The 26,470-nt window shown below is 36.9% G+C and overlaps 1 protein-coding gene across 1 annotated transcript in view; it reads left to right on the forward strand.

Moving 5' to 3' along the window:
* LOC138737290 (docking protein 5-like) overlaps window positions 1-26,470 on the forward strand; it is a 180,698-nt gene that overhangs the window by 43,992 nt on the left and 110,236 nt on the right. Inside the window, exon 5 of the mRNA XM_069888042.1 lies at window positions 1,752-1,941. Coding sequence (XP_069744143.1) covers window positions 1,752-1,941 — 190 coding nt within the window. The remainder of the gene's footprint in view (window positions 1-1,751; window positions 1,942-26,470) is intronic.

The following is a 26,470-nucleotide window of genomic DNA, read 5'->3' on the forward strand; positions in this document are numbered from 1 at the left end:
AAGTAACTGATTACAAACATCAGTATTTTTAAAGTAACTTTAACATTCAATGGACTGAGACCAAATCCTATAAATGTAACATACTTCATAAGACAACTGATTGATGAATATGTACATTATAATTTGAGAAAACCTTTGTGAATTGGAAACATCCCATAAATTTGTGGAATTTATGTTTGTGGGTGACAGATACAGAATAGGATATTATGAAAGGCCAGAGGACAGAGAGACATATTTAAATAGGCTGATAGAAGGTGGGTCAATAGACTATGGGTAAACACTGCTGGCCAAATTTCAATAAGCTATCATGAGAATTGTGTCCATGTTTAAAGAAGATACCAAGTTTAGTGCAATGACAAATTATCAATTCTAATTTGTAGAAATGCAAAATAATCCTTACACGTTCCATCAAAGAATTAAGAAATAGTGAGTACAGAATAAGATTACAAGATTCCGATAAGAGATGATTGATATACGCGTTATATACTTGAGGTACTGGAAGTAGAAAAAAATATATTATCAACATTTTCAAGTCATTGCAATACTGAAATGAAGGCTCAGGTACAAAACTAAGGATGCAGCCTGTTAATGTGGACGTGCAGTTTAAAGACAGAATGTTCCTCTTCAGATCACATCTGGACTATTGAGTGCAACTTTCCTCAGGATTTCCTTTTATCTTGCGCTATCTGCAACTGTGAATATTTATTCATCTATCATTTTATATTCATTACCTCTTTGTAGTAACTTAATTTCTAATATTGCCATGTGTTTATCTTATGCACCTGTATGGCTGCAACAGTGAGAATCTCAGTGCATCAAATCTAAGAATCATAGTTGCATATGACAAAAATATCTCATAATTACCATCCAAAAAATGAATCTTTAGTTATTGGATAGATTACGGAAAGGCAGTTTTACTCCAAGTATGAGCTATTTCTCCCTTTAAAGAAAATAGGCACGAAACAGAGGTGTTTAGTCAGATACATTTACAAGATCTGTTTTTTTTAACCTAACTGAGAACAAAGAGCTGAAGGTTATATTTGCCAAATGACTAAAAGTATAGGAATCCAGTGGGTCCATTATTAGCAAGAGGTGAGTTATTACTTAAAAGGTCACTGATATGACTGTGAGTCAGAGAATGTAGGCATCAAGGTGTGTTTGAACCAATGTGTTCCATGGATATTTGGCCCCGATAGTCCAATAGCCTTCTTCCTGAAACTGCCAACTGCTTATTGTTAGATATAAAGAAAGAAAGAAAAGAAAATATTATTTTTGCAAATTTTATTGTTCAACATCAGGTGTGTTTGATTTATGAACATAATCACTCAACCTACAAAAAAAGATCATGTATGTTTGAATTTCTGATTCTAAATAATGACACTGGCATTATCAGTTTTAAATATTAATATAAGAAGAGCAATGGTAATATTTCTTAAAATATAGGATCCATTTGGTCAAATAAATTGCCCGTGAAGACATTAATTAAAGAACATCTCAAGAGATCATATTTTGTATGCTATGTAAGGCACTCCAACTTATCGTTTAAAAATATCAAACATCATTGAATCAGGATCTTGTTTACAACTGATTCAAACCCATGAGTTTTTGAAAAGATAGGAGCTCTCCATGTCTGAAGACCTTGGTATGTGTTGTTCTGCATGCATAACTTTTGGAGAAATAAGTAGAAATATAAAGATTTACAAAAGACAGATATCATTGACATTTTTAAATTATTTGCTTTATGTCTTTAGAAAGGTTCAATGTGTATTTGATGCCATCTCCAAACCTGGATGTACACGGGGAATGCACTTTACAAATAACATACGAGAACATTTGTCTTTGGGATATCCACAATCCTAGACTAAAGCTGGTCTCTTGGCCACTTAATGCCCTCAGGCGATATGGACGGGACCCCACATGGTTTACATTTGAAGCAGGCAGGTAAGATGCCTGTCATTATTTTCATTATTTGTGTCCATTAATGGAGGGTGCTTTATCTTGTACTTGTTATTTTATATATTGCATTTTCACAACTTGTATTCAAATTAATGAAACATACAGAAAATACGTGGGCCACAGATTTTGGGTCTCAATAAGATATCATATGTCTATATTGTGCTTGGCTAATGTAACAAATTATCTTCTTTATGGTAATGACCTCTGCAAGCGATAGCATTAAGTGCTTGAATTCACCTGAGATGCTGCTATTATTAATGAATTAATAGGGAAGGATAAGCAGGAAATTAAGTGAGATGGGGTCATGCTCCTGTTTAAGGATAAGATCAGTGAGAGGTGACAAGATCTAAGGAGGAGAATGTTGAATCCATGTGGGTTGAGATTAGGAATAGTCTAGGGGAAAAAATGTCACAGGTGGCATTTGTCTATAGGCCACCAAATAATATTTTTGTGGCAGAGGCAATAAATCAAGATGTATATGATACATGCAAGAATGGAACAGCGGTTGTCATGGGAGACTTTAAAATGCAGATAGATTAGGCAAATCAAGTCTTGAAGAGAACGTCATAGAATGCATCCATGATAACTTTCTTGAATATCCTGTAACTGAACCTAAATGAAAACATGTTATCTTCGATCTGCTCCCAGTGCCATTAATAATCTTGCAGTTAGGGATCTGCTAAGCATAGAGGGTAAAATAGTTTGATATAATATCAGTGTATTGTGCCTAAACAATGGAGAAATGGTCTGAGGGAAGAGTTGCTCAGCGTTAATTTGAAACACAGGTTACACGATGGAGTAGTTGATTAACAATGGGAGACGTTCAAAGTAATTTTTTTCCCATTACTCAGCAAAAGTATCTTCCAGCTCAGAGCAAGAAGAGTGAAGGTGGGGAGAGCCAGCCTTGGATAACAAAGGCATCGAACTAAATATTTAGGCATACAAATAGGCCAAGAGTACGGGGAAAGGAAGATTGGGAACAATTCAAAAAGCAACACAAATCCACTAAGCAATCAACAAAGGAAGGGAAGACAGATAATGAAACTAGCATAAGCATGAAAACAGATCATAGAAGTTTTTAATATAGTATAAAGAGGCAAAAGATAGCTAGAGTGAAAGGATAGTAGGTTACTTGGAAGATGAGAAGGGGGAAATAATATTGGGTAATGTGAAACTGGCCGAGGCATGCAAGATGCCACTCTTCATTGTGGTGGATACTTCTAACGTGCCAAAGAAAGGTGCTATGGATGCAGTGGGAGGTGAGGACCTCAGTGCATTCCTATCACTAGAGAAGTAAACCTGAGAAAACTAGTCAGCCTAAAAGTGGATAAGTCCCTTGGTCTAGATGGAATGCATCCCAGGGTACTGAAAGAAACAGCAGAGGTTATAGTAGAGGGTTTGGTGATAATTTACCAAACTTCTCTGGACTTTGAGCCGTTTCCATTGTATTGGAAGACCGTGTATGTTATGACTCAAAAGAGAAAGTAGGCATAAGGCAGGCAACTCCAGACCTGTTAGTTCAAAGTGCGTAGTCGGAAAAATGGTCAAAGTGGTCATTAAGGACAGAGTATTCAACAGCTTCACTTCTTTGATGCACCCTATGGCTTATCATCTTAATTTGTTACTTTTAGATTCAACGTTTACCTGCTAAGCAACCCTTGGAAGAGCTCTATCAGTTAACCCAGGAACGAGAGGAACGATTTCAAAAATTTATAGCTCTTTTCTTTAAATCAATCAACAGATAATCACGTTCAAAAATAAAATCAGAATGGGGGCAAAAACTACAAATAGGAATTGAGGAGAAACTGAGGGAAGAGGCAATTTGCTCTACTACCTCTTGTGCTTGGTTGGGACTTTTTCAATTTAGGGGCTGCTCAGGGCCCATTTTTCTAAATCCAAACTGAAATAGAAGATAAACGCAACAATTGTAATGGATCCTCTCCCTGCCATCTAAGTCACGTGTTTTTTTATCAGTGCCCCAAAATACAAGAGTTCTAGAGCAGAGTCTTTACCACATTATCCAAAATATTTAGTTAATTTGCAACCCTGCCCATTGGCTGCATTATTTGGAATCTGTGTCAATTCCTTAAATCCTCTACAGAAAGAGGTAATAGAGTTTGCATCTTTATTAGCCAAGCATCTAATCTTGTTGGATTGGAAGTCTGATAGGTGCCCTTCTATGAGACAATGGATTAAAGGCATCAGTTTCTTTATTAAACTGGAGAAAATCAAATAGAGGGGTCACTTAAACTGCTTTATGCACTATATATCGTTGAATTATGAGCTTATGGAATAAACATCTAACAGTGAGATGGTTCTACTAGTACAATCAGTAATATACTGAAGGTCCTGCCAACAAAGCTACCAAAGTGGTCAGGGAGTGGGAATCTGGGTGTGTTTCTGAGGGTGTATGTGAACATTTATGTGTATGTGTGTCAGTTTTTCTGTAAAAAGAGGGCACAACGTACATCTGTATAATGTGAATGAAGTTGGTTTTGATGTTCAATAAATATATTTGGGAGAAAAAAAATACTTAGCATTGAGGAAGAAATGGTGATACATAGAAATTGTTCCATCAAGCCGATGCATCATGGATTCAGGAAGGGTTAGTCTTCCTTGACAAATTTACAGGAGTCATTGGAGGATATAACAAGCGCAGAGGACCGAGGGGAGTAGGTGGCTATTGTGTACTTGGGTTTTCAGAAGGTGCCGCATAAAAGATCTATCCATAAGAAAAGGATGCAGGCTGGGTAATGCATTACCCTCGATTATAGGATTGCCTAATTAACATGAAGGCATTGAATAAGGATAAATAGATGTTTCTCTGTAGTGAGCAGAGCGCAGCAGGGGCTGGTGGTAGGTCTGCAGCTGTTCAGGATATATATTGACAATTTGGAAGAGGGGACCATGTGTTGCATAGCTCATTTTGCTGACGACTCTGAACTGAACGGAAAAGGAAATTGTTCAGATGATCTGCAGAGTCTGCGGAGAGATATAGATTAAGAGAATGGGTGAGCATTTGGCAGATGGAGTATAATGTTGGTGAATGCAAGATCATTGGAAGGAGGTACAAAAGATTGAAGTATTATTTAAAAGGGAAAAAGATTGCACCTTGCTGATTTGTTGGTGGACTAGAGGGTCCTTGTGAGTGAATTAGGTGCAACAGGTTATCAAGAAGGACTTCATTGTTGGAAGGATTGAATTTAAACGCAGGGAGGGACTGGTGAAACAACACTTCCATGCACCTATCATCTTATCACTTGAGAAATGATAATCTGGCAGAGAAAGTTCACCAGGTTGATTCTAGTGGTGAATATTTAGTCTATATTTAGTCTAATCATTTGGGCCCACACTCACTAGAATTCAGATGAAAGAGGATCTTGAAGAAACATAAGATTATGAAAGGGAGAGATAAGATAGTGGCTGGAAAGTTGTTTCCACTAGTAGTTGAGACTAGAACTGGTAGCCTCAATATTCAAGATATTAGATTTAGGATGGAAATGAGGAGGAACTGCTTTTCCCAGAGAACAGTGAGTCTGTGAAATTCTCTGCCCAGGGAGGCTAACTCATTAAATATATTTAAAATGCAGATAGATAAAGTTTTGAAAAGTAGGGGAATTAAAGATTATGGGGAAAAGGCAGGTAGGTGGTTTTGAATCTACACCCAGATTAGCCATGATTTTAATAAATGGCAGAGCAGGCTTGAGAGGTAGTCTCCAGCTCCTATGTCTTGTGTACTTATGAAGTTTCCTCAGAATGCGCCAATTGGATTACTCGGGTTTAGATTAACCTTGCCCTTTATCTTTGTCATTGGAAGCTTTTACTTTGAACAGAAGTCCAATTTTACTGTTTTATTTTGATAGTTTGTGCTGATTTTGAAAATTTTGTAGCAAATCCATGAATGAAATTACATTCACTACTGTCTCGAGTTTGCAAAACATTCTTTCCAACAAGCTGCAGGAATGAGTTACATAGATGAAGATCTGAAGCTAAGATCGTTTGGTGCCTTCAGCCTGGTCTGTCAGGCTAGGTTGAAATCGACTTTCAAGTGCCCATCCACAGGTCATTGCAATTAATAAGATTGGTAACCATTAAATTATGCATCTCAGTTTAGAGCTCTAGGTTCTGTTAAAATCTATGAAGATCATCTGAGGTTTACTGGTAGACATTTATAACTCAAGGATTCTACAGAAGATGGAGGATCTGTAATGAATAACATCTGACTTTATTTTGTTTGAATTTTGTGTTTGTACTTTGCCAGCTGTATGGACTGCAGAGTTGGGGTAAAGATGATACAAAATACCTGCGAAATGTTTCAAATGTTACATAGTATTATAATTATAGCTATAGTGTCTTATTATAATAATTAGGGGTCAGTATAAGAGTCAAAGGCTTGCTCCTTACCTATTGTTGGGTGGTGTTCCATTGGTCTCTATGGGCATCGACGGTATCCCAAAGTCAGTAGGCCGTGTGCAGCCACGTTGATTACTGAGTGTGTTTGCAGTTGCCAGCAAATGCATGTGTAAAGGCCGACACCATTTGTGGTGTCAGAGGAGCGTGTTTGTGCGTGCATGCTTGTGTGTGCATGGTTGGCTCAGCCCCAGCAGTGAACCATTGGAGCTGAGGCCAGCACGTGCACAAATGAGCACACGTGGGTGAGAGTTTAAAAATATATTCCCCCACATGAGTGGTCAGTTGGAGATCTGAGGAGGGTGAGTTAGGTGTCGACAATTTCTGTTGACCATTTAATACCATTGAACAATGTTTAAGCAACTTTTAAGCATTGCTAAAGAAAGTTAAGCATCCCAAAAGAACATTAAAGATTGTTGAACATCGTTAAGACGTTGAATATCGTTAAGCAATGTTAACTTTTATCCCAATATTTTGTTACTAAGATCAACCACTTAGAATATTATTTAAAGACTTTTCATAGAACAACAAAGAAGTTTACAAGTTTTATGTGCTATAAATAAAGATTTAAATACAAAAAAATGATCACATAAGGTGCATTGATAGAGAGTGCATATAAAAATTCATGTAAAGACAAACGTTATTTATTGATGATCTGGGATGCTTATTTCAGTAATCTATGTATTATCTGATGCCAGTGGGATTCTTGAAAATTTCCATGGGAGATTTCAGTACCAATTAGGGTATAAAATTCAATCTTCATGGCAGAGGTTCTAAAGGTAAATAAACTTGGGAAAAAAAGATGGCAGGTAGCCTGGCATGCACTTTTTGAAAATATGTTTTTTTTAAACTTTTTTTTTAAAGAATCATTAATAGTAATACAAAGTACATTCCATAAAGAAAATTTTATGAATATACATAAAAATTTTTTAAAAACCCAATACAACTAGTAAACAAAATCCCCACCCCCTTCCCTCCCCATCAGCCAGCTCTCTTAAGGAGAGCTAAAAATATATAAACAGAAACTAAAAATATATAATAAATCAAAATATATCTAAATGCATATATTCCAAATATGGTAACCACTTATTAACAAAAAAAGAATAATTGTCATGTAGATTATATGTAATTTTTTCCATAACAATACAAGCTTTCAATTCATTATGTCATCACACTATATTAATCACTATATTATCTTTCCATGTACTTGCCACACATTTTTGAGCAACAGACAATGCTAAATATATAAATGCAATTTGAAATTTATCCAACCCTAATCCCCTTAAAGGAATCATATAAACCATTAAAAAAATAGATGGATCTAATGGCAACTTAAAATTATATATTTTTTTCCAAAACTAACTTAATTTCATCCCAGAATGGTTGTACATACATACAAGACCAGACACCATGTAAAAAATGTTCCAGTACATTTAGATTCTAAAACAAGAACATCTAAAACAAGAACATCTAAAACAAGAATTCGAATTACTAAAACTATAATTTTTTTTCAATTTCTCTGGTGTTAAATACAATTGATGTAAAAAAATTATAATTAACCTTTCCATACCGTACATTTGTAAATTTAGTAACACAATCATGACACATATCTGCCCAATAATCTTCAGGAAAAACAGAAGCTAAATCATTTTCCCATTTAAGCTTAGATTTCTCCCATTTGGACTTATCCATATTGTCTTGTGATACTTGATACATAACAGAAATATAACCCCTTTTTGGTATAGAAGAAATCAAAGACTCGAATTCCATCAATACAGGTGAAATCATCTCTCTATCATACATATTTTTTCACCAAAGATCGAAGTTGATAATAAACAAATAAAGAATTTTCAGCAATATCAAAACGCTCTTTCAATTGAGTAAAAGAAAGAAACTGACCTTCCACAAAACAATCCTGTAATGTTTTTATACCCTTAAAATCTCAATTCTTTAAATGACTATTAAACATTGAAAAATAAATAAGTTGATTATTATATAATGGAGTTAAAATTGACAATTTACCTTTTGATCCTAAAATCTTATTTTTTTAATCCATAATTTTAATAAAGTTTTAGTATCAGCATATTATATTCCCTCAACAAATTTACATTCCATCAAAATATAAATTGATACACCTCAAATTCAGGAATACAGGCCATCTCAACTTTAGCCCAACTTGGAGGCTGGTCCAAATCCGTCAATCTACTAATAAATTACAACTGGGCTGCTTCATAATAATTCTGAAATTGAAAACGCATACTTCCAAGTGATTTTATTTAATGCTACCCGTGGTAATATACCTTTCCATAAAAATTCTCTCATAGCTTTATTTAAATTCTGAAAGAAACTCTGTAAGAGAACACGGTATTGATTGAAATAAATATTGAATATGAGAAAAAATGTTCATCTTAATACAATTAACTCGACCAATTAAAGTTAACAGAAGATCTTTCCACTTAATTAGATCTGGTTTAATCTTTTTTTTAATAATGGAACATAATTTAACTTATATAAAGATCGATACTCAGTGTTTACAATGATTCCTAAATATTTAATTTTATCAGATCATTTCAATTTTATAATTTTTTTAAACACTCTGAATAATCTCCTTCTCCAACTGGTAAAGTTTCACTTTTATCCAATTAACTTTATATTCCAATTAACTTTATATCCAAATAATGTTCCATAATGTAATAAACAACATTGTATTAAATCTCCATCTATAAGATGAACGTATCTCTTCTGAATTTACATAAGAAAAAAATAATAAAGAATGATCTGATATAACCCTGCTTTTATATTCTGCCTGTGATACCCTTCCTTGTAAATGTGCCAATACTAAAAAAAAATCTATTCTAGAAAATGAATCATGTCGAGACGAATAAAAAGAAAAATCCTTCTCTGTAGGATTAACCCTTCTCCAAATATCCACTAAATTAAAATCCTTCATCAAGGCCCCAATTTGTATCGCCATCTTTGATTTCTTTATGCTTTTTGGGGATCTGTCCAACAAAGAATCCAAGACACAATTAAAATCTCCCCCAACTAAAATATTTTCATTAGCTTGATTTAATAACAAAAAAGCATCTGAAATAAAACACTCATCATCCACATTAGGTGCATAAATATTAAGCAATCCAAAATTCAGTAAAAATTTTACAATTCACCTTTAAAATCCTTCTAGCATTCCCTTCCATAGTATGCTACTCAAAAGACAAATTCTTATGAATTAGAATTGCTACACCCCTTGCCTTAGAATCAAATGAAGAAAAAAAACACATGCCCAACCCAATCTCTCTTCAATTTCAAGTGTTCTTTTTCAGTCAAATGTTTTTGTATAAAAGCAATATCAATTTTCATTTTCTTAATATAAGCCAAAACTTGCTTTTGCTTAATCGGATTATTAAACTCCTGAACATTAAAATTTGCAAATTTCAAACTAGACATCTTTACAAACTAACAATATAGTCAGTTACTACAAAATATCACTCCCCTTCTAGTAAATTAAAACCACTCTCCCTCCCCTAAATATTTTTTAAAAGAATATATATATAGAAAAGATTTTAGTTATTTCCCCCCAAAAACAAACACTACCCAAAGGTAGTAATGCCCTAAAAAACTGGGTGTGGTAAACCCCACTGGTGGCAGATGACTATCAAAGATTTCAGTGCCATCCACCCCCCCAGCCAGAAATACATCATTCATATTAATACAATTCAGTACTATGAATATATTCAACCCAATGACTCCATTTCCAATGATTGTTCTAGGTCTTCAATGTCAATAAGACTTTGTATTAAAACCTCTTTCTTTCCATTTTTCCCATTCTTTCCATTTGCCCTCTTTTTAGGCAATGATGGTGAAACTCTTGCATGTCCTCGTAAATCCAGTAATGAATTAGCAAAAATGAATGCATCATGGTTATTCTCAAAAAATTGAGAATGAAAGTTACCATAAAAGACCTTTAACACAGCAGGATATCAAAAAGCAAATTTATAATCTTTTCGCCATAGCACTTCTTTAGCCGAATTAAACTCCCGTCGATGCCTAATAATTTCTTGACTCAAATCTGCATTAAAAAATACTCTATTATTTTGAATCATAATTGGAGATTGACTTGTCTTGCCTTCTGTACCGCCAACCGTAGTATCATTTCTCTGTCTTGATAGTTCAGGCACCGAACTAAAACCGCTCGTGGTGGTTGTCCTGGTAACGGTTTCTTTTGTAACGCTCTATGTGCCTTCTCCAATACTAGACGTCCCGAGAAAAACACTTTACTCAACACCTCGGGGATCCAACTCTTACATTTTTTTATTGGATCAGACCCTTCAATGTCTTCTGGAAGACCCACTATTTTCACATTATTTCTCAGACTTTGATTTTCCAATGAGTCCATTTTTTTTAGTAAGTCTTTCTTCTGGATTCCCCAATCCACAAACAAATCTTCCACTTTCTCTATTTTTTCCTTATTATGTACAACTTGATCTTTACATTCAGAAAAAGCTGTTTCAATGTTTTTTTTTAATTCTTGCACTGTATCCACCGATTTAATACATTTATTGACATCCTTCTTAAGTGTAGACATATCTTCAGACATATTAGATATTTTAGTTGTCTCTTCCAAAAACCCTTGAGTCATTTGTTTAGATATATTGTCCATACGATAAGCAATCCCTTCCAAAACTGCACAAACAGATTCCATTCCAGATTCCAGTTCCACATCTTGAGGCCTACCTTCTCTAGACTCCATCTCCAATTGTTCCTGTGAACTGCTCATTAAGGGTAAGTCCTCTTCTTCTTCCTCCAATGTTGTCAGGCCTTTCCCAGTGCGGCTGCGGATTTGTACACCCAACGGCGGCGTCCCTCCACAGCCCACACACGGTCCAATAGTTCACAGACCATGGAGGCACCGCGCATACTCGGCAAGGCCAGGGACCATGCAGAGGCAGTTTCCAACGCCATTCTGTGTGTCCCCGGTTAACCCGATGGCAGCACAGGCTCAAGGGCCCTTCTCTCAGCTGGGTCGCCCATGCGTCCAACACGGCGAATGTGTGACTCAACATCGGCCAAGCTCGTCAACATGCCGGCGCCATCTTATGAAGACAAGGTCGGCGCCGGTGTGATACTCAGCCTGGTAGGAGTTCTCTGTGCCTTGGAGGTTCCAAACGACAATTCCGTGGCTTCAGCTGGACAGGTAGGCCTCAATTCTTCAGTACTTTTAAAAGGTAGTTCCTTTTGTAATTGAGCTTTCATTTTTTTTAATATTAGTCATGATTGTGAGCCAGTAATGTTCCCAAAAATAAAAACACAACTTTTATTCACTTAGATAAAGTTTAAAGGTGGGTGCTTAAAAACTGGCTGAGGAGGAGTAGGATTGCACGTCTACCCTCTAAGCCATCTTGCCACGCCCCCTTTGAAAAGATGGTTGAAGAAGATACATTGATAATGTTCATGTACATGAAAAATAAAAGTGAAACTGAAGGGATGTGATGAAAGAATAAGGATGTACAAATTATTGAATAGCTTTATCAAAGCCTGATCACAGAGACCATGGACTTGGCACTCTCATTCTCCTCTCCAAATATATTAATTTTGGCTCTGAATCAGTAGGTTGATTTGTTCAATTCCCACTCTAGAGGTTTTTGTACAGAACCTGAATCCTGCTATTTTCTCTGATAGCCCTCTACATTGTTCAAAATCCCCCATTATGTTAGTTTCGGAGCTACAATTTAAGTAAAGTTTAGGACAAAATGTGTTATTTTCAGTGAAGTATTAGAGGCTGAGAAGAGACCTGATAGAATTTTTAATATTTTTATTTTTAGAATTAAATGATCACATACTATAGAGAATGTATTTAAGGTGAGAAAAAACTAGTTTGAAGGAGATGTACAGGGCAAGTTATTTTTTTGACCCGAGTTGTAGGTGCTTGGAACAGGCTGCCATTGGAGGTAGTGGAAACAGATATAACAGTAGCTTTTAAGAAGCTTCTAAATTATTGCTGTTTTGCATGAATCTGGTAAGCTTTGTGTTTTATCAATCTGGGTGATTCCTTCCAGAAGGGGAGGAATTAATAAATCTTGAAATGTTTTATAGAATTCTATTGGGAATCTATCCTCTCCTGGTGTTTTATTATTCGGTAGTTTTTTTTATTACCTCCTGTATTTCTTCTATTTCAAATGGTTTTGTTAATTTATTTTGTTCCTCTGTTTGTAATTTTGGTAGTTAAATTTTAGTTAAAAATTCATCTATTTTGTCTTCTTTCCCTTCGTTTTCAGTTTGATATAATTGTTTGTAGAATTCTCTGAAGTTTTCATTAATCTCCATTGGATTATATGTGATTTGCTTGTCTTTTTTCCTTAATGCTAATACCATTCTTTTAGTTTGTTCTGTCTTAAGCTGCCACACTAGAATTTTATGCGTTTTTTCTCCTAGTTCATAATATTTCTGTTTTGTCTTCATGTTCTTCTCCACCTTATATGTTTGTAGTGTTTCATATTTTATTTTTTTATCTGCCAATTCTCTTCTTTTAGTTGTGTCTTCCTTCATTGCTAATTCTTTTTCTATATTTGCTATTTCCCTTTCCAACTGCTCTGTTTCCTGATTGTAGTCCTTCTTCATCTTTGTTACATAACTTATTATTTGCCCCCTGATGAACGCTTTCATTGCATCCCATAGTATAAACTTATCTTTCACTGATTCCGTATTTATTTCAAAGTACATTTTAATTTGTCGTTCAATGAATTCTCTAAAATCCTGCCTTTTAAGTAGCATGGACTTTAATCTCCATCTATACATTCTTGGTAGGATCTCCTCTAACTCTATTGTCAATAACAGGGGTGAGTGGTCCGATAATAGTCTAGCTTTATATTCCATTTTCCTAACTCTCTCTTGCATGCGAGCTGATAACAGGAATAGGTCTATTCTTGAGTATGTTTTATGTCTACACGAATAATATGAAAATTCCTTTTCCTTTGGGTGTTGTTTCCTCCATATATCCAAAAGTTGCATTTCTTGCATCGATTTAATTATAAATTTGGTTACTTTGTTCTTTCTGTTAATTTTTTTCCCAGTTTTATCCATGTTTGAATCCAAATTAAGGTTGAAATCCCCTCCTATTAGTATGTTCCCTTGCGTGTCTGCTATCTTCAAAAAGATATCTTGCATAAATTTTTGATCTTCTTCATTAGGTGAATATACATTGAGTAAATTCGAAAACTCTGAATATATCTTACATTTTATCATTACATATCTCCCTGCTGGATCTATTATTCCCTCTTCTATTTTGATTGGTACATTTTTACTGATTAATATAGCTACTCCTCTAGCTTTTGAATTATATGACGCTGCTGTTACATGTCCTATCCAATCTCTCTTTAATTTCTTGTGTTCTACTTCAGTTAAGTGTGTTTCTTGTACGAATGCTATATCAATTTTTTTCTTTTTTCAGTAAATTTAGCAGTTTCTTTCTTTTGATTTGGTTATGTATTCCATTAATATTTAAAGTCATATAGTTCAACATAGCCATTTCATACTTTGTTTATCTTTCCTTTCTGTTTCCTCAGCATCACCTTTCCTTCTTATCCATTTCTGCTTTTTTTTGAACACATTATAAGACAACATTGCTAAAACATAAAATATTTCCATTATTCTCCTATCTAAAATTCCTTTAACCCCACTATCCCCTTCCCTTCCTGAGTTGCCCTTTGTCCCTTGTCGGGCAACCACATCTCCCCTCCCCATTTGGATTTGCGAATTCACTCACAAGTGTCAACTGATTTCGCAGTGACCGTAATTCTTCACCACCCAGCCCCCCCAGAAAAGATTTTAATCTTCATATATAACAAAGGTCACTCTTCCATTCTTCCCTTTCTTTCCCTTCTTAATTCTTACCTATACTCTATTTTTTTATATATACATACACACATACACACACACACACACACACACACACACACACACACACACACACACACACACACACACACACACACACACACACACATATATATATATATATATATATATATATATATACCTACATACACACATACGTATAGTTTGTGGTCATTTTTGTTCTCGTTACATATCTTCATCTCTCTGTCTGTTTTGTAGTTGTTCTGCAAATTTTCGTGCTTCCTCCAGATCCAAGAATAGTCTGTTTTGCTGCCCTGGAATAACTATTTTAAGCACCGCTGGATACTTTAGCATAAATTTATATCCTTTTTTCCATAGGATCGTTTTTGCTGTATTAAACTCCTTCCTCTTCTTCAGGAGTTCAAAACTTATATCTGGATAGAAAAATAAATTTTGACCTTTGTATTCCAGTGGTTTTTTGTCTTCTCTTATCTTTACTTAACACAGATTATAAGATAATAGCTAAACTATTAGCAAACAGATTAGCTGACTATGTACCAAAAATAGTAAATCTAGACCAAACTGGATTTATTAAAAAAAGATGAACAACAGACAATATCTGTAAATTTATTAACTTAATTCATGCAGTAGAAGGAAATAAAGTTCCAACAGTAGCGGTTGCTTTAGACGCAGAGAAGGCCTTTGACAGAGTAGAATGGAATTATTTATTCAAAGTACTACAAAAATTCAGCTTACCAGAGAAATACATTAATTGGATTAAAGCATTATATAAGGGGCCATTGGTGAAAGTGACAATAAATGGATATATATCAAAACAATTTAACTTAAGCAGATCAACAAGGCAGGGATGCCCTCTATCTCCCTTATTGTTCGCGTTAGCCATAGAACCACTAGCAGAACTGATAAGAACAGAAAATAAAATAAAAGGGATAAAAATAAAAGACAAGGAATATAAAATCAGTCTATTTGCAGATGACGTTATAGTATACTTAGCAGAACCAGAAATATCAATAAAAGAATTAGAAAGGAAATTGAAGGAATATGGAGAAGTGTCGGGGTACAAGATTAACACAAATAAAAGTGCAGCAATGCCAATGAATAATGCAGATTTCTCAAAATTTAAGAAAGAATCACCATTCAGATGGCAAACGCAAGCAATGCGATACCTAGGTATACAAATAAATAAAAACCTCGGCCATCTATATAAACTCAATTATTATCCACTAATGAAAAAAATTACAAGACGACTTAGAGCATTGGAAAGACTTACCACTAACACTGATAGGAAGGACAAACTGTATTAAAATGAACATTTTCCCAAGGATACAATACCTATTTCAGATATTACCAATACGCTTAACAGAGAAATTCTTCAAGGAGTTAAAGAAAATAATAAGGAAATTTTTATGGAAAGGAGGGAAACAGAGGATAGCACTAGATAAATTAACAGAATGGTATAAACAAGGAGGCTTACAACTACCAAACTTTAAAAATTATTATAGAGCTGCACAATTAAGATACCTATCAGATTTTTATCAAACAAGGGAAAAGCCAGATTGGACTAGATTAGAACTAGATAAAATAGGGGAGAAGATACCTGAACATATATTATATAAATGGGATGAAAAATTGGTACAATATAGGAATTCTCCAGTATTGCATCATCTGCTCAACATTTGGAAGAAGATTCATGTAGAAAGGAATAAAACAAATTACCAGCTACCAAAACTAATACTGATGCAAAATCAGCGAATCCCTTTTACAATGGATAACCTTTCCTTTAGAGAATGGGAGAAAAAAGGGATCAAAAGAATAGAAAATTGTTTTTCGGGAAATAAATTATTATCCTTTGAACAAATGAAGGATAAATATAATATAACTCACGATACAGTATTGGCATACTACCAACTGAAATCCTACTTGAAGGACAAATTGGGAGGTAGTCTGAGGTTACCAGAGGGAAGTAATTTTGATTATGTGATTACAGACACAATGATAATCAAAAAATTTGTAACAAACATGTATATTAAACTACAAGAAAAGGAGAATGAGGAAACAAATGGTAAAACTAAACAAAAATGGGAACAAGATCTAAACATAAAGATAAAGAATGAAACATGGGAGAAGTTATGCTCCGGAACTATGAGAAATACAATAAACACGAGGTTACGCATGATACAATATAACTGGATACACAGGCTATACATTACACCTCAAAAGTTAAATAAATGGGACCCAACAGTATCTGACAAATGTTTTTTGCTGTACCAAGGAAATGGGAACAACAATTCATGCAATTTGGACATGTGAGAAAGTGAAAAAATTTTGGGAAGATCTAAACCAGATATTAAATAAAATCACAAAAAGCAATATACCAAAAAAACCCAGAGATCTTCCTCCTAAGTAACATAAAAACAAAGAATTTGGACTCGATTTGGATGGAGCACAAAAAAGATTTGTTATGATAGCCCTAGCTGTAGCAAAAAAATGTATTATGTCAACCTGGAAATTAGAAGATAACTTGAGAATACAATAATGGTATATAGAAATGAATAAATGTATTCCATTAGAAAAAAGAATCTATAATTTAAGAAATAACATTACAATATTTGAACAAATATGGGAGCCATACATGAAACACAATAGAGAAAACCTACCGTGGACATCTACCACCTAAAATGACAGAAGGAGAAGATAATGAAAAGAACTGACTCAGTGGAATTTCTTGTTTATTTTTATTGAGTGACAACATTGTTTGACGGGTTTAATGTATCTTATATTCTGAACTTTAAATAAATGGGAGGGGAGGTGAGGGAGGGAGGGAGGGGAGGAGGGAAGGGGGGAGAAAATGACACTGTATATATTTAAGAAGGAAAATGTATGTATCTTGATCAATATGGTTTATAGTGTGAAAAATAAAACATTTAAAAAAAAATTAAATAGGTTTTGATCTTGACGAAAAAAAAGAGAAGCTTCTAAATAAGTAACATATGCAAGTAAAAGAGAGTTATGGATTGTGAGCAGGCAATAGAGTCTTAATTAATTTGCCGATCATGTTCAGTGTAGCCTTTGTGGGCCAAAGAATCTGTTTCTGTGCTATGTTGTTCTATGCATCTGCAACAAATAGACTCATTTGTTAAACATGAAAGTGTGCTAGATTGCAACCTTGCCTATAGTATTTTATGAGACAGTGTTCTTGAACACTTCCAAAAAAAAAGTGAAAATATATGAAAAGAACTAAACATTATCATTTCAGGGAAGGAATTTTTTTGTTTCGATCAGCACATGGTCTGTAGTTTTATTTCAAACATATTCTAATTTCCTTACCTGTCATTTGTGATTTTTGTATTCTGAACCTTTTGGTATCCCGGAGGGGATTCTGCTATGAAATTTGAGTTGCACAGTAAATAGGGTCTTATTGCTGTGTAGACAGCTTGTATTTTCAGTAGACTTAACATAAGTACAATACCACATTGAAAAGGTTGCTATGCAGAAGGTCGTCATTCCCACCACAAGCTCCTGCCAGTCTGAGTGATAAACTGCTCATTGCTTTGCAACTTAGTGATAAAGTATCTGTCTGTCATATTGAAACTATTCTCAGTGTTGCTACAGCAGTTCTGTGAATGATGCATCCAAATTGAGTAAAGGCAAAATGAGTCACTACAATATTACATTGGCTGCAGTGTAAAAACACATTATGTACATGATTGCACTTCTGACAAAAATCCCTGCCAAGCTAATTTAATTATAATTTTGATGCACGGATGTGTAAACTTTCCATCAAATAAAAATATCTCATTCAGAAGATTAGTCCAGACTTAATTAATAAATTCAAAAGACCAAATTCCAACACTGACTAAGAAAATCATTGAGTAAGATTGTGACCAAATTACCCAAAAGAATTAAAAGATCTAGTTTATATCTTGGGCTGTATTTTTTGTGTTGATGACAACCAAGTATTTTCTCCAGGAGAGACATGTTTTTAAACTTCAGATGTAAATTGTAAATGTAATCTGTATTATTGACAAGAAAGTCAGACTTTTAATTCTAATATCAATGCACATGAAATTCTCATCTCAAAAAATGGTAGAGCTTAAAAAATGTTAAAATTTCAGTTTCCAAAGGGTAAAAATATAAACAATGTGGTCTATAATGATTGGAACAAAGATAATTTTTTCCTTTTTTTTGTCTCTGTGCTCCACAGTTTTACATTTATAATCAAACAATTCACATTTAATTAAAGTACATGTTCCAGATTTTATTCAAGGTTATTTGTCGACATTTTGGTTTGACCATGTAGCAATTACAGTACTTTTTATACATAGTCCCCTTATTTCAGGGCACCAAAATATTTGGGATATTTGTGAATATAATCGCTTAATTGGTGAAGGTGTAAAAGAGCTTGGCTTACTTCTAGGCTTTTGATCACCTTTGCCATCAGTAGTTGCCATTTTTCAACAGTTGGACCAAAGGTGTGCCAATGAAAGTCAAAGGATCCATAATGAGTATGAAAAACAAGAATAAAAGAGTAAAACACATCACCCAAACTGTAGGATTACCAAAACTAACAATTTGGAACATCATTAAGGAGAAAGCATGTGCTGGTGAGCTCAGTAATAGGAAAGGGACTGGTATTCCAAAGAAGACCATCACTACTGATGACTGAAGAAGTCTCATCACAATGAATAAAAATCCCTCAACGTATGTCTGACAGATCAGAAGTACTCTTCAGGAGGCAGGTGTGGATATGTCAATAATTACCATCTGCAGAAACAGGAACACAGAGGCAGCACTTCAAGATGCAAACTGTTTCAAAGGTGATATGGTCTGGATCTTGGGGCAGCTCCTTTATGCCTCCATACTTTGCTCTTGTCATCACTTGGCAAACTGTGATCTGCCCATCCTTTCTGTGGCTAACTAGTGGTTTGCATCTTGCAGTATTGCTCCTGTATTTCTTTTCATGAACTTGTATGTGTATATATATATATATATATAACTGAGGTCCTCCATCAGCCAGCTCCCCACCATGACTACCAGCCCCCCCACATCTCCATCGGGCACACAAAACTCAAAACGGTCAACCAGTTTACCTATCTCGGCTGCACCATTTCATCAGATGCAAGGATCGACAATGAGATAGACAACAGACTCGCCAAGGCAAATAGCGCCTTTGGAAGACTACACAAAAGAGTCTGGAAAAACAACCAACTGAAAAACCTCACAAAGATAAGCGTATACAGAGCCGTTGTCATACCCACACTCCTGTTCGGCTCCGAATCATGGGTCCTCTACCGGCACCACCTACGGCTCCTAGAACGCTTCCACCAGCGTTGTCTCCGCTCCATCCTCAACATCCATTGGAGCGCTCACACCCCTAACGTCGAGGTACTCGAGATGGCAGAGGTCGACAGCATCGAGTCCACGCTGCTGAAGATCCAGCTGCGCTGGATGGGTCACGTCTCCAGAATGGAGGACCATCGCCTTCCCAAGATCGTATTATATGGCGAGCTCTCCACTGGCCACCGTGACAGAGGTGCACCAAAGAAAAGGTACAAGGACTGCCTAAAGAAATCTCTTGGTGCCTGCCACATTGACCACCGCCAGTGGGCTGATAACGCCTCAAACCGTGCATCTTGGCGCCTCACAGTTTGGCGGGCAGCAGCCTCCTTTGAAGAAGACCGCAGAGCCCACCTCACTGACAAAAGGCAAAGGAGGAAAAACCCAACACCCAACCCCAACCAACCAATTTTCCCTTGCAACCGCTGCAATCGTGTCTGCCTGTCCCGCATCGGACTGGTCAGCCACAAACGAGCCTGCAGCTGACGTGGACTTTTTACCCCCTCCATAAATCTTCGTCCGCGAAGCCAAGCCAAAGAAAAGAATATATATATATGTGTGTGTGTGTGTATGTATGTATATATGTATGTATATATGTATGTATGTATATATATATATGTGTGTGTATATATATATATATATATATATATATATTTATATGTACATCTATAATGGGTTCAAAGAGAATCAAGGGTGGACATGTGTTATCAACAAACAGTGGGCTTTATTTATGCAGAGGGGAATTCACAAAAGAGCACACACTCACACAGATCAATCTGGAACAATAAACAAATAACTACACATCGGGTGCGAATAAATCACTACTAAACATTCTCAACTCCAGATTTGGAATGTGAAGGTTTAACATACAGTACCATCAATTCTCTCTATCTCTTGCAGGCATAGCACTCTAACAAACAGCAAATTATTTACAACTAACAAATATATCAAATGAACTTGGTCTCCAGCATTGCTCATGGCTCAGGATCTGGGAAGGGCCCATTACATTCAGCCCTCTGGATCTCGGAGTGGCCTTCAGCCTAATGTTCAGTGATGGTCTCCATGCAGCAACATCAAACAAAGAGAGAGAGAGGGCAGAGGCTGCTTTTTCATTGCTTTTTCAATGCAAGAACTGTCCACGTGACCTGCGGGGACCAATCATGCATCAGATCTAACCCTTGACTCGCAGGTGAGGTGACTTCCAGCTAGGCTCCAGCCAGAGAGGTCACATGACTCTCTGCGATCCAAATTCTTAATCAGATTCTGGACAGAGAGGCCACATGACCTTCCACAATCCACACTACAATATCTGTGTGTGGGAATGTATACACGTGTATATATATTAACTTGCAAGAGAACATTGACATAGAATATATAAAATAGAACAATACAGCACACAAGCAGGGTCTTTGGCCCACAATATCAGTGCAGACCATGTTGCCAAATTAAATGAATCCCATCTGTCTTCACAAGATCTATATGCATCTATTCCCTGTCTGCCCTGGTATCTGTCTAAATGCCTCTTCAATATCACTGTTATATCTGTTTCAACTACCCTTCCATCAGCAAATTCCAGGCACCTATCAATCTCTGTGTAAGAAAAAAAAACTCTTGCACACATCTCCTTTCACATGCTTTAAGCCATTGCCCTCTTGAATTTGTCATTTCCACCTTGGAAGGAAGACTACCAACCCAACATATGCCTCTCATAATTTTAAACTTCGGTCACGTCCTTCCTCTGCCTTTGACACTCCAGATAAGATAATCTGGGTTTCTCTAACCTTTCTTTACAGCTAATACTCTCTAAACTAAGCACTAAAACGAATTTGAATAATAAACTTTTAATATGAGCAAACTTTTAATGCATTTTTGTATCCAGTTGTCCAGAAGCTCTGAGTCTGCTCTGCCATTCATCAAGGTCATGAATGATCACATTAATAATCACTTTTCTGATCTATTTTCATATCCCTAGATGCCCTTAATATGCAGAAATCTAATGCTCTTCATTTCAATGACCTCAGTGTCCATTACCCTTTGGCATAGAGATTGGAAATCTCAAGGTGAAGAATTTTCTCCCAACTCAATCTGAAATGCCCTGCCCTTATTCTGAGACTATTCTCTGCTGTTATTCTCCTCATTCAGGAATAATATATTTCCTGCATTCAGTCTGTCAAACTCTAAAAATTTTATAAGTTTCAATAAGATCTTCCAACTTTATTCTAAACTCTGGAGAATATAGAATTCAGTGGTTCTCAACCTTTTTCTTTCCACTCACATACCACTTTAAGTAATACCTATGTGGTGCTCTGTGATTATTAAGGGATTGATTAAGGTGGTGTGTGAGTGGGAAGGGAAGGGAAGGTTGAGAATCACTGCTCTGCACCCAATTTTTACTGAAATATTTTTCTTGAGAAAAATTATCTGGCCCATTTCCTTTGGAGATATGAAACTGTGCACATAACAAGTCAATTAGGAACGATTAAAGCAGTGGTTTTCATTCTTTTTTTTCCCACACACATAACACTTTAAACAATCTCTTACAAATCACAGAGCACCTATGGCAGAGGGAATACTTAAAGTGGTACGTGAGTGGAAAGAAAAAGGTTGAGAACCACTGATATAGACATAATCTATTCCATCTCTCCTCATACTATAAACTCAGTGTTCCGGGAATCATTCCAGTGATTTTTTTTTTCCCTCTCTGCACTCTCTCTGAGATAAGTACATTCTTTTTAAGTAGAGACTAAACAATACCAAATGCTCCAGGTGCATTCTTACCGAGCCAAATACAATTGGAGATTCACTTTCTTAGACCTGGATCCAAATCCTCTCACAATAGATAAAAAATATAGAAAGGACATAAAATAGTATGAGTGAAGTTTGAGCTCTTAGTCGTTTTGACATATTTCCTATCTGTTGGAACAATCTGCTGTAACACTGTTTTTCTCTTCTGTGAAGCATTGTTCTTATTATTCTACCTCAAAGATCAGAGCAAATGATCCCCCCAAATCTCTAAAATTGAAAATGTGTTTCACTGCATCAGCTAGTGTGTCAGAAAGTGAGTGTGTGGTGGGTGAAAGAGCAAAGGATATATTTGGTAATGATTTAAATATCCTTCTGCGACATTCTAAAGGGTCTGTGGTTAAAAAAAAATGAATTTTGTCAGCAATGGTGGAGAGGGTGACCAAAACTAAGTTCTTGGGAGTCATTATGAACGCAGCACCACTAATAGCATCGTGAAGAAAGCACGTTAGCACCTCGACTTACTCATGAGTTTGCGGAGGTTGGTATGATGTCAGAAACACTGACAAATTTCTACAGATGGGTGGTGGAAAGTGTGCTGACCGGCTGCATCATGGTCTGATATGGGGACACCAATACCCCAGGGCATAAAGTCATGAAAAAGGTAGTGAACACATCCCTGGACACCATTGGCAAAACCCTCCCCACCTTCAAGAACATGTATGGGGAATGTGGCCATCAGAGAGCAGCAGCAATCATCAAGGATCCACACCACTCAGAACACACTCTGTTCTTGCTGATACCGTCAGGAAAGATCCACACCACCAGGTTTAGGAAAAGCTGCTACCCCTCCTCAACAAGAAACTCATCAGACTCCTCAGTAAAAGGACTCTTACTTTTGTACTCTTGCAGTTCCATGTTACTGTAACTGCTTCCTCGTTTCTTGGCTCCCAGGATAGCGTTGAGCAATGCTCATCCACATAGTGATGCTTCTGCCAGAGCAAGCTCCATTCCCTTATCCAACTTCCACAATGTGATAGCTGTGCATGGCTTTGGTGAGATCTTGTCTGTAATATTGGTGCTGATCTGGTCATCATGCTAAAAGGATGTCATTATTGCCAGAAAGAGAGCCAAAAGGATCCATAAGGATATTGCTGGGATTGGAGGACTTAGCAGGAGAGAGGGTGGAAAAGCTGGGGAAAGTAGATCACAAAATTCTATAGACGTCATGATTGAAATAAAAGCACAAAATTCTGGAGAAGCCCAACAGTGTCCTTTACGTCGCAAAGGCAAAGATACATAACCGATGTTTCGGGCTTGAGCCCTTCATCAAAGTATGAGAAAATGCCAGCCAGCATTCAGGCAAGAGTAAGAAGGGGGAAGGGGGAGTGGCAAAGGCAGGAGATGATGGGTGGAAAATGGAAGGAGGGAACAGCAGCATTGAGGGGGAGGAGGGATGGCAGGGCTGGGTGGGTGGAAGAACTAGAAAGACAGGAAAAGTGGGGAGGGGAAACAAAAGGCATGCAGGTTTAATGAAAAGCAGTGAAGTCAATGTTCATGCCATGTGGCTGGACAGTGCCCAGATGGAAAATAATCCCAGATGGGCTGGAAACCATGAGGCGGTGAGACAAGTAGAGAGGAAGGCAACATGGCTGTGGAATTGAGTCTGGGTGAGTACGTGGTCGTAGAGCTTGAGAGCAGCAGGGATTACAGATGGGGAGCAGTGAGAAAGAATCCCACAGAACTCCATTTGTAGAGCAAAGGAAAACTCAATTGGCTTTCATCGAGTTTTGCGCCCTGACCTCCCTCACCACATTCCGGGACCCCAAACAGGCCTTTCAGGTGAAGCAACACTTCACTTGCACATCCAAAGGACTTATTTACTGCATCCAGTGGACCCTTTGTGGCATTCTTTACATCGGAGAGACCAGTCACAGACTGGGAAATCACTTCGCTCAGTTCCTCTGTTCCGTTCACCTCCAGTGGCCAACCATTTCAATTCCGGGTCACCCTCCCGTGCTCACATCTGTCCATGGCCTTAAGTACTGCCTCACAGACCATCCGCAGGTTGGAAGAACAACACCTTATTTTTCATCTGGACACCCTCCAGCCAGATGGTATTAACATTGACTTTACTGCTTTCCATTAAACCTGCTTGCCTTTTCTTTTCCTGTCCTTCCAGTTCTTTCACCCACCCAGCCTCCTGCCTCCCCCTCATCACTGCTATCCCCTCCCTCCTTTCTCCACCTATCATCTCCTGCCTTTGCCACCCCTCTCCCCGCCCCCCCCCCCCCCCCACTTTCCACCTCCTACTCTTTTGTTCGGACACTTGTAGGAATTTTCTCATATTTTGATGAAGCCCTCAAGCCCAATATGTCAGTTATGTATCTTTGCTTTTGCTACCTAAAGGACACTGCTTGGCCAGCTGAGCTCCCACAGAACAAAGGTGCCTACCAGGTCTCCTTTTATTTCAGCCATTCAAATTTTCACAAATGTCCACCATAGAAGCATCATGGCTGCTGTGTGTACCTTCTTTGTACTGGATGGCAGCAAGGTCAGGAAAATATTTGGCCTTGACCATTTTGAAGAGGGATGGAGCTAATGGCTGGATCTTCTTTCCCCCTGTAAGGGGGCCTTTGTGTCGGGTTGGAAATGCATACCTCTATTTCTATGTGATTTCTGCCTTGGCATTATGGGAATTTCTTTATCACAGACATCTTTCTTTTTCAAAAAAAAACCCACCTAACCCACTCTATTTTAAAAAAAAAACGAACCAAAAAACAAAACATCTGAGTAGTTTATCCTGAGGGTTACATATATTTTGTAGCTTTTGATTCATACCCTGAATCAAAAAACAAAGGTAAGACTGCATCTCATCTGGAAGAGTGAGGACATCTAATCACATTAAAAACATTTACATCAAATGAAAATAAGACATAAAAGGTTGCCATTTATCTTCAAATTTCACCGATGATATCACTAACATCTTAGTGTCATGGGATTATGCAGCCCTTTGATCCAAATGAGCATCTACCACGATATTGTCATGAGCTAGTCCCAAATGCCTGCATTTGACCCATAACCTTTGAAATCTTTACTGTCCATGTATCTGTCAAATATCTCTTCAATTTGGTTATTGTACCTGCCTTCCTCTAGCTTTTGTTCCATATACTCACCACCCTATGTGTGACAACACCTGTCTCTCGGATCCCTTTTAAATCTTCTCTCCCTCCCTCTCTCAATTTAATCGTGTGCTCTCGGGTTTAGGCTGCCCTACCCTGGGAAATAGACTATGACAATCCATCTAATTTCAGTACCTCATGATTTTAGAACCTCTTTAAGATCACTTTTAAGCCCCCTTCACCCCAGGGAAAATAATCCTAGCCTTTCCATCTTCTCCTGACAAGTCCAACCCTTTTATCCCCAACAACATTCTTGTGAATTTTTTGACCATTCTTTTAGTATGGAGACCAGCTCTGTGCACAGTATTCCAGAAAAGGACTCTCCAACTTCATGTACAAATGGAATGTGGCATGGTTAGCTATTGCAGCACGAGCAACCCGGATTTGAAACCAATACTGTCTGTCAGGAGTTCATACGATTTCCTCTCCCACCCATGTCTGTGTGGTTTTTCTCCGGGTGTTGCGGTTTCCTGTCTCCTTTCAAACTTTTAGGTTAATTGGGGTATTTGGGCAACACATGTCCAAGAGCTGGAAGTGCACAATACCATGATGAACATCTACATTTTTTAAAAAAAGGATGACATTCTTGTACTCAGTGCTCTCTCCATGAAAGGCAAGAATGCCATATGCCGTCTTCATCTCCCTGTCTACCTGTTTCATCACTTTAAGGGAAATGTGTACTTGGGCCACTTCATCTTTCTGATATACAGCACTCTGCAAGGTCCTGTCATTCACTGGTTTAATTTTTAAAAATGAAGCAGTTTTCCCCTGTCTGAATTAAGTTTCATCTCCCATTCCTGGACCCACTTTTGCAGTCGACCTTGTTTTTACCATTGGCAACTTTTATCATAGTCCTCCACACTACTTTTGGTGTCATCCGCAAACTTAACAATCATGTTGCTTGCATTGTTAGTATACGTCAAACAACTGTGTGAACCAGCCCTAATTCCTGTGGCACACAACTGGCT

This window comes from Narcine bancroftii, chromosome 6 (assembly GCF_036971445.1).
Source record: "Narcine bancroftii isolate sNarBan1 chromosome 6, sNarBan1.hap1, whole genome shotgun sequence".
In the NCBI taxonomy this organism is placed as follows: domain Eukaryota; kingdom Metazoa; phylum Chordata; class Chondrichthyes; order Torpediniformes; family Narcinidae; genus Narcine; species Narcine bancroftii.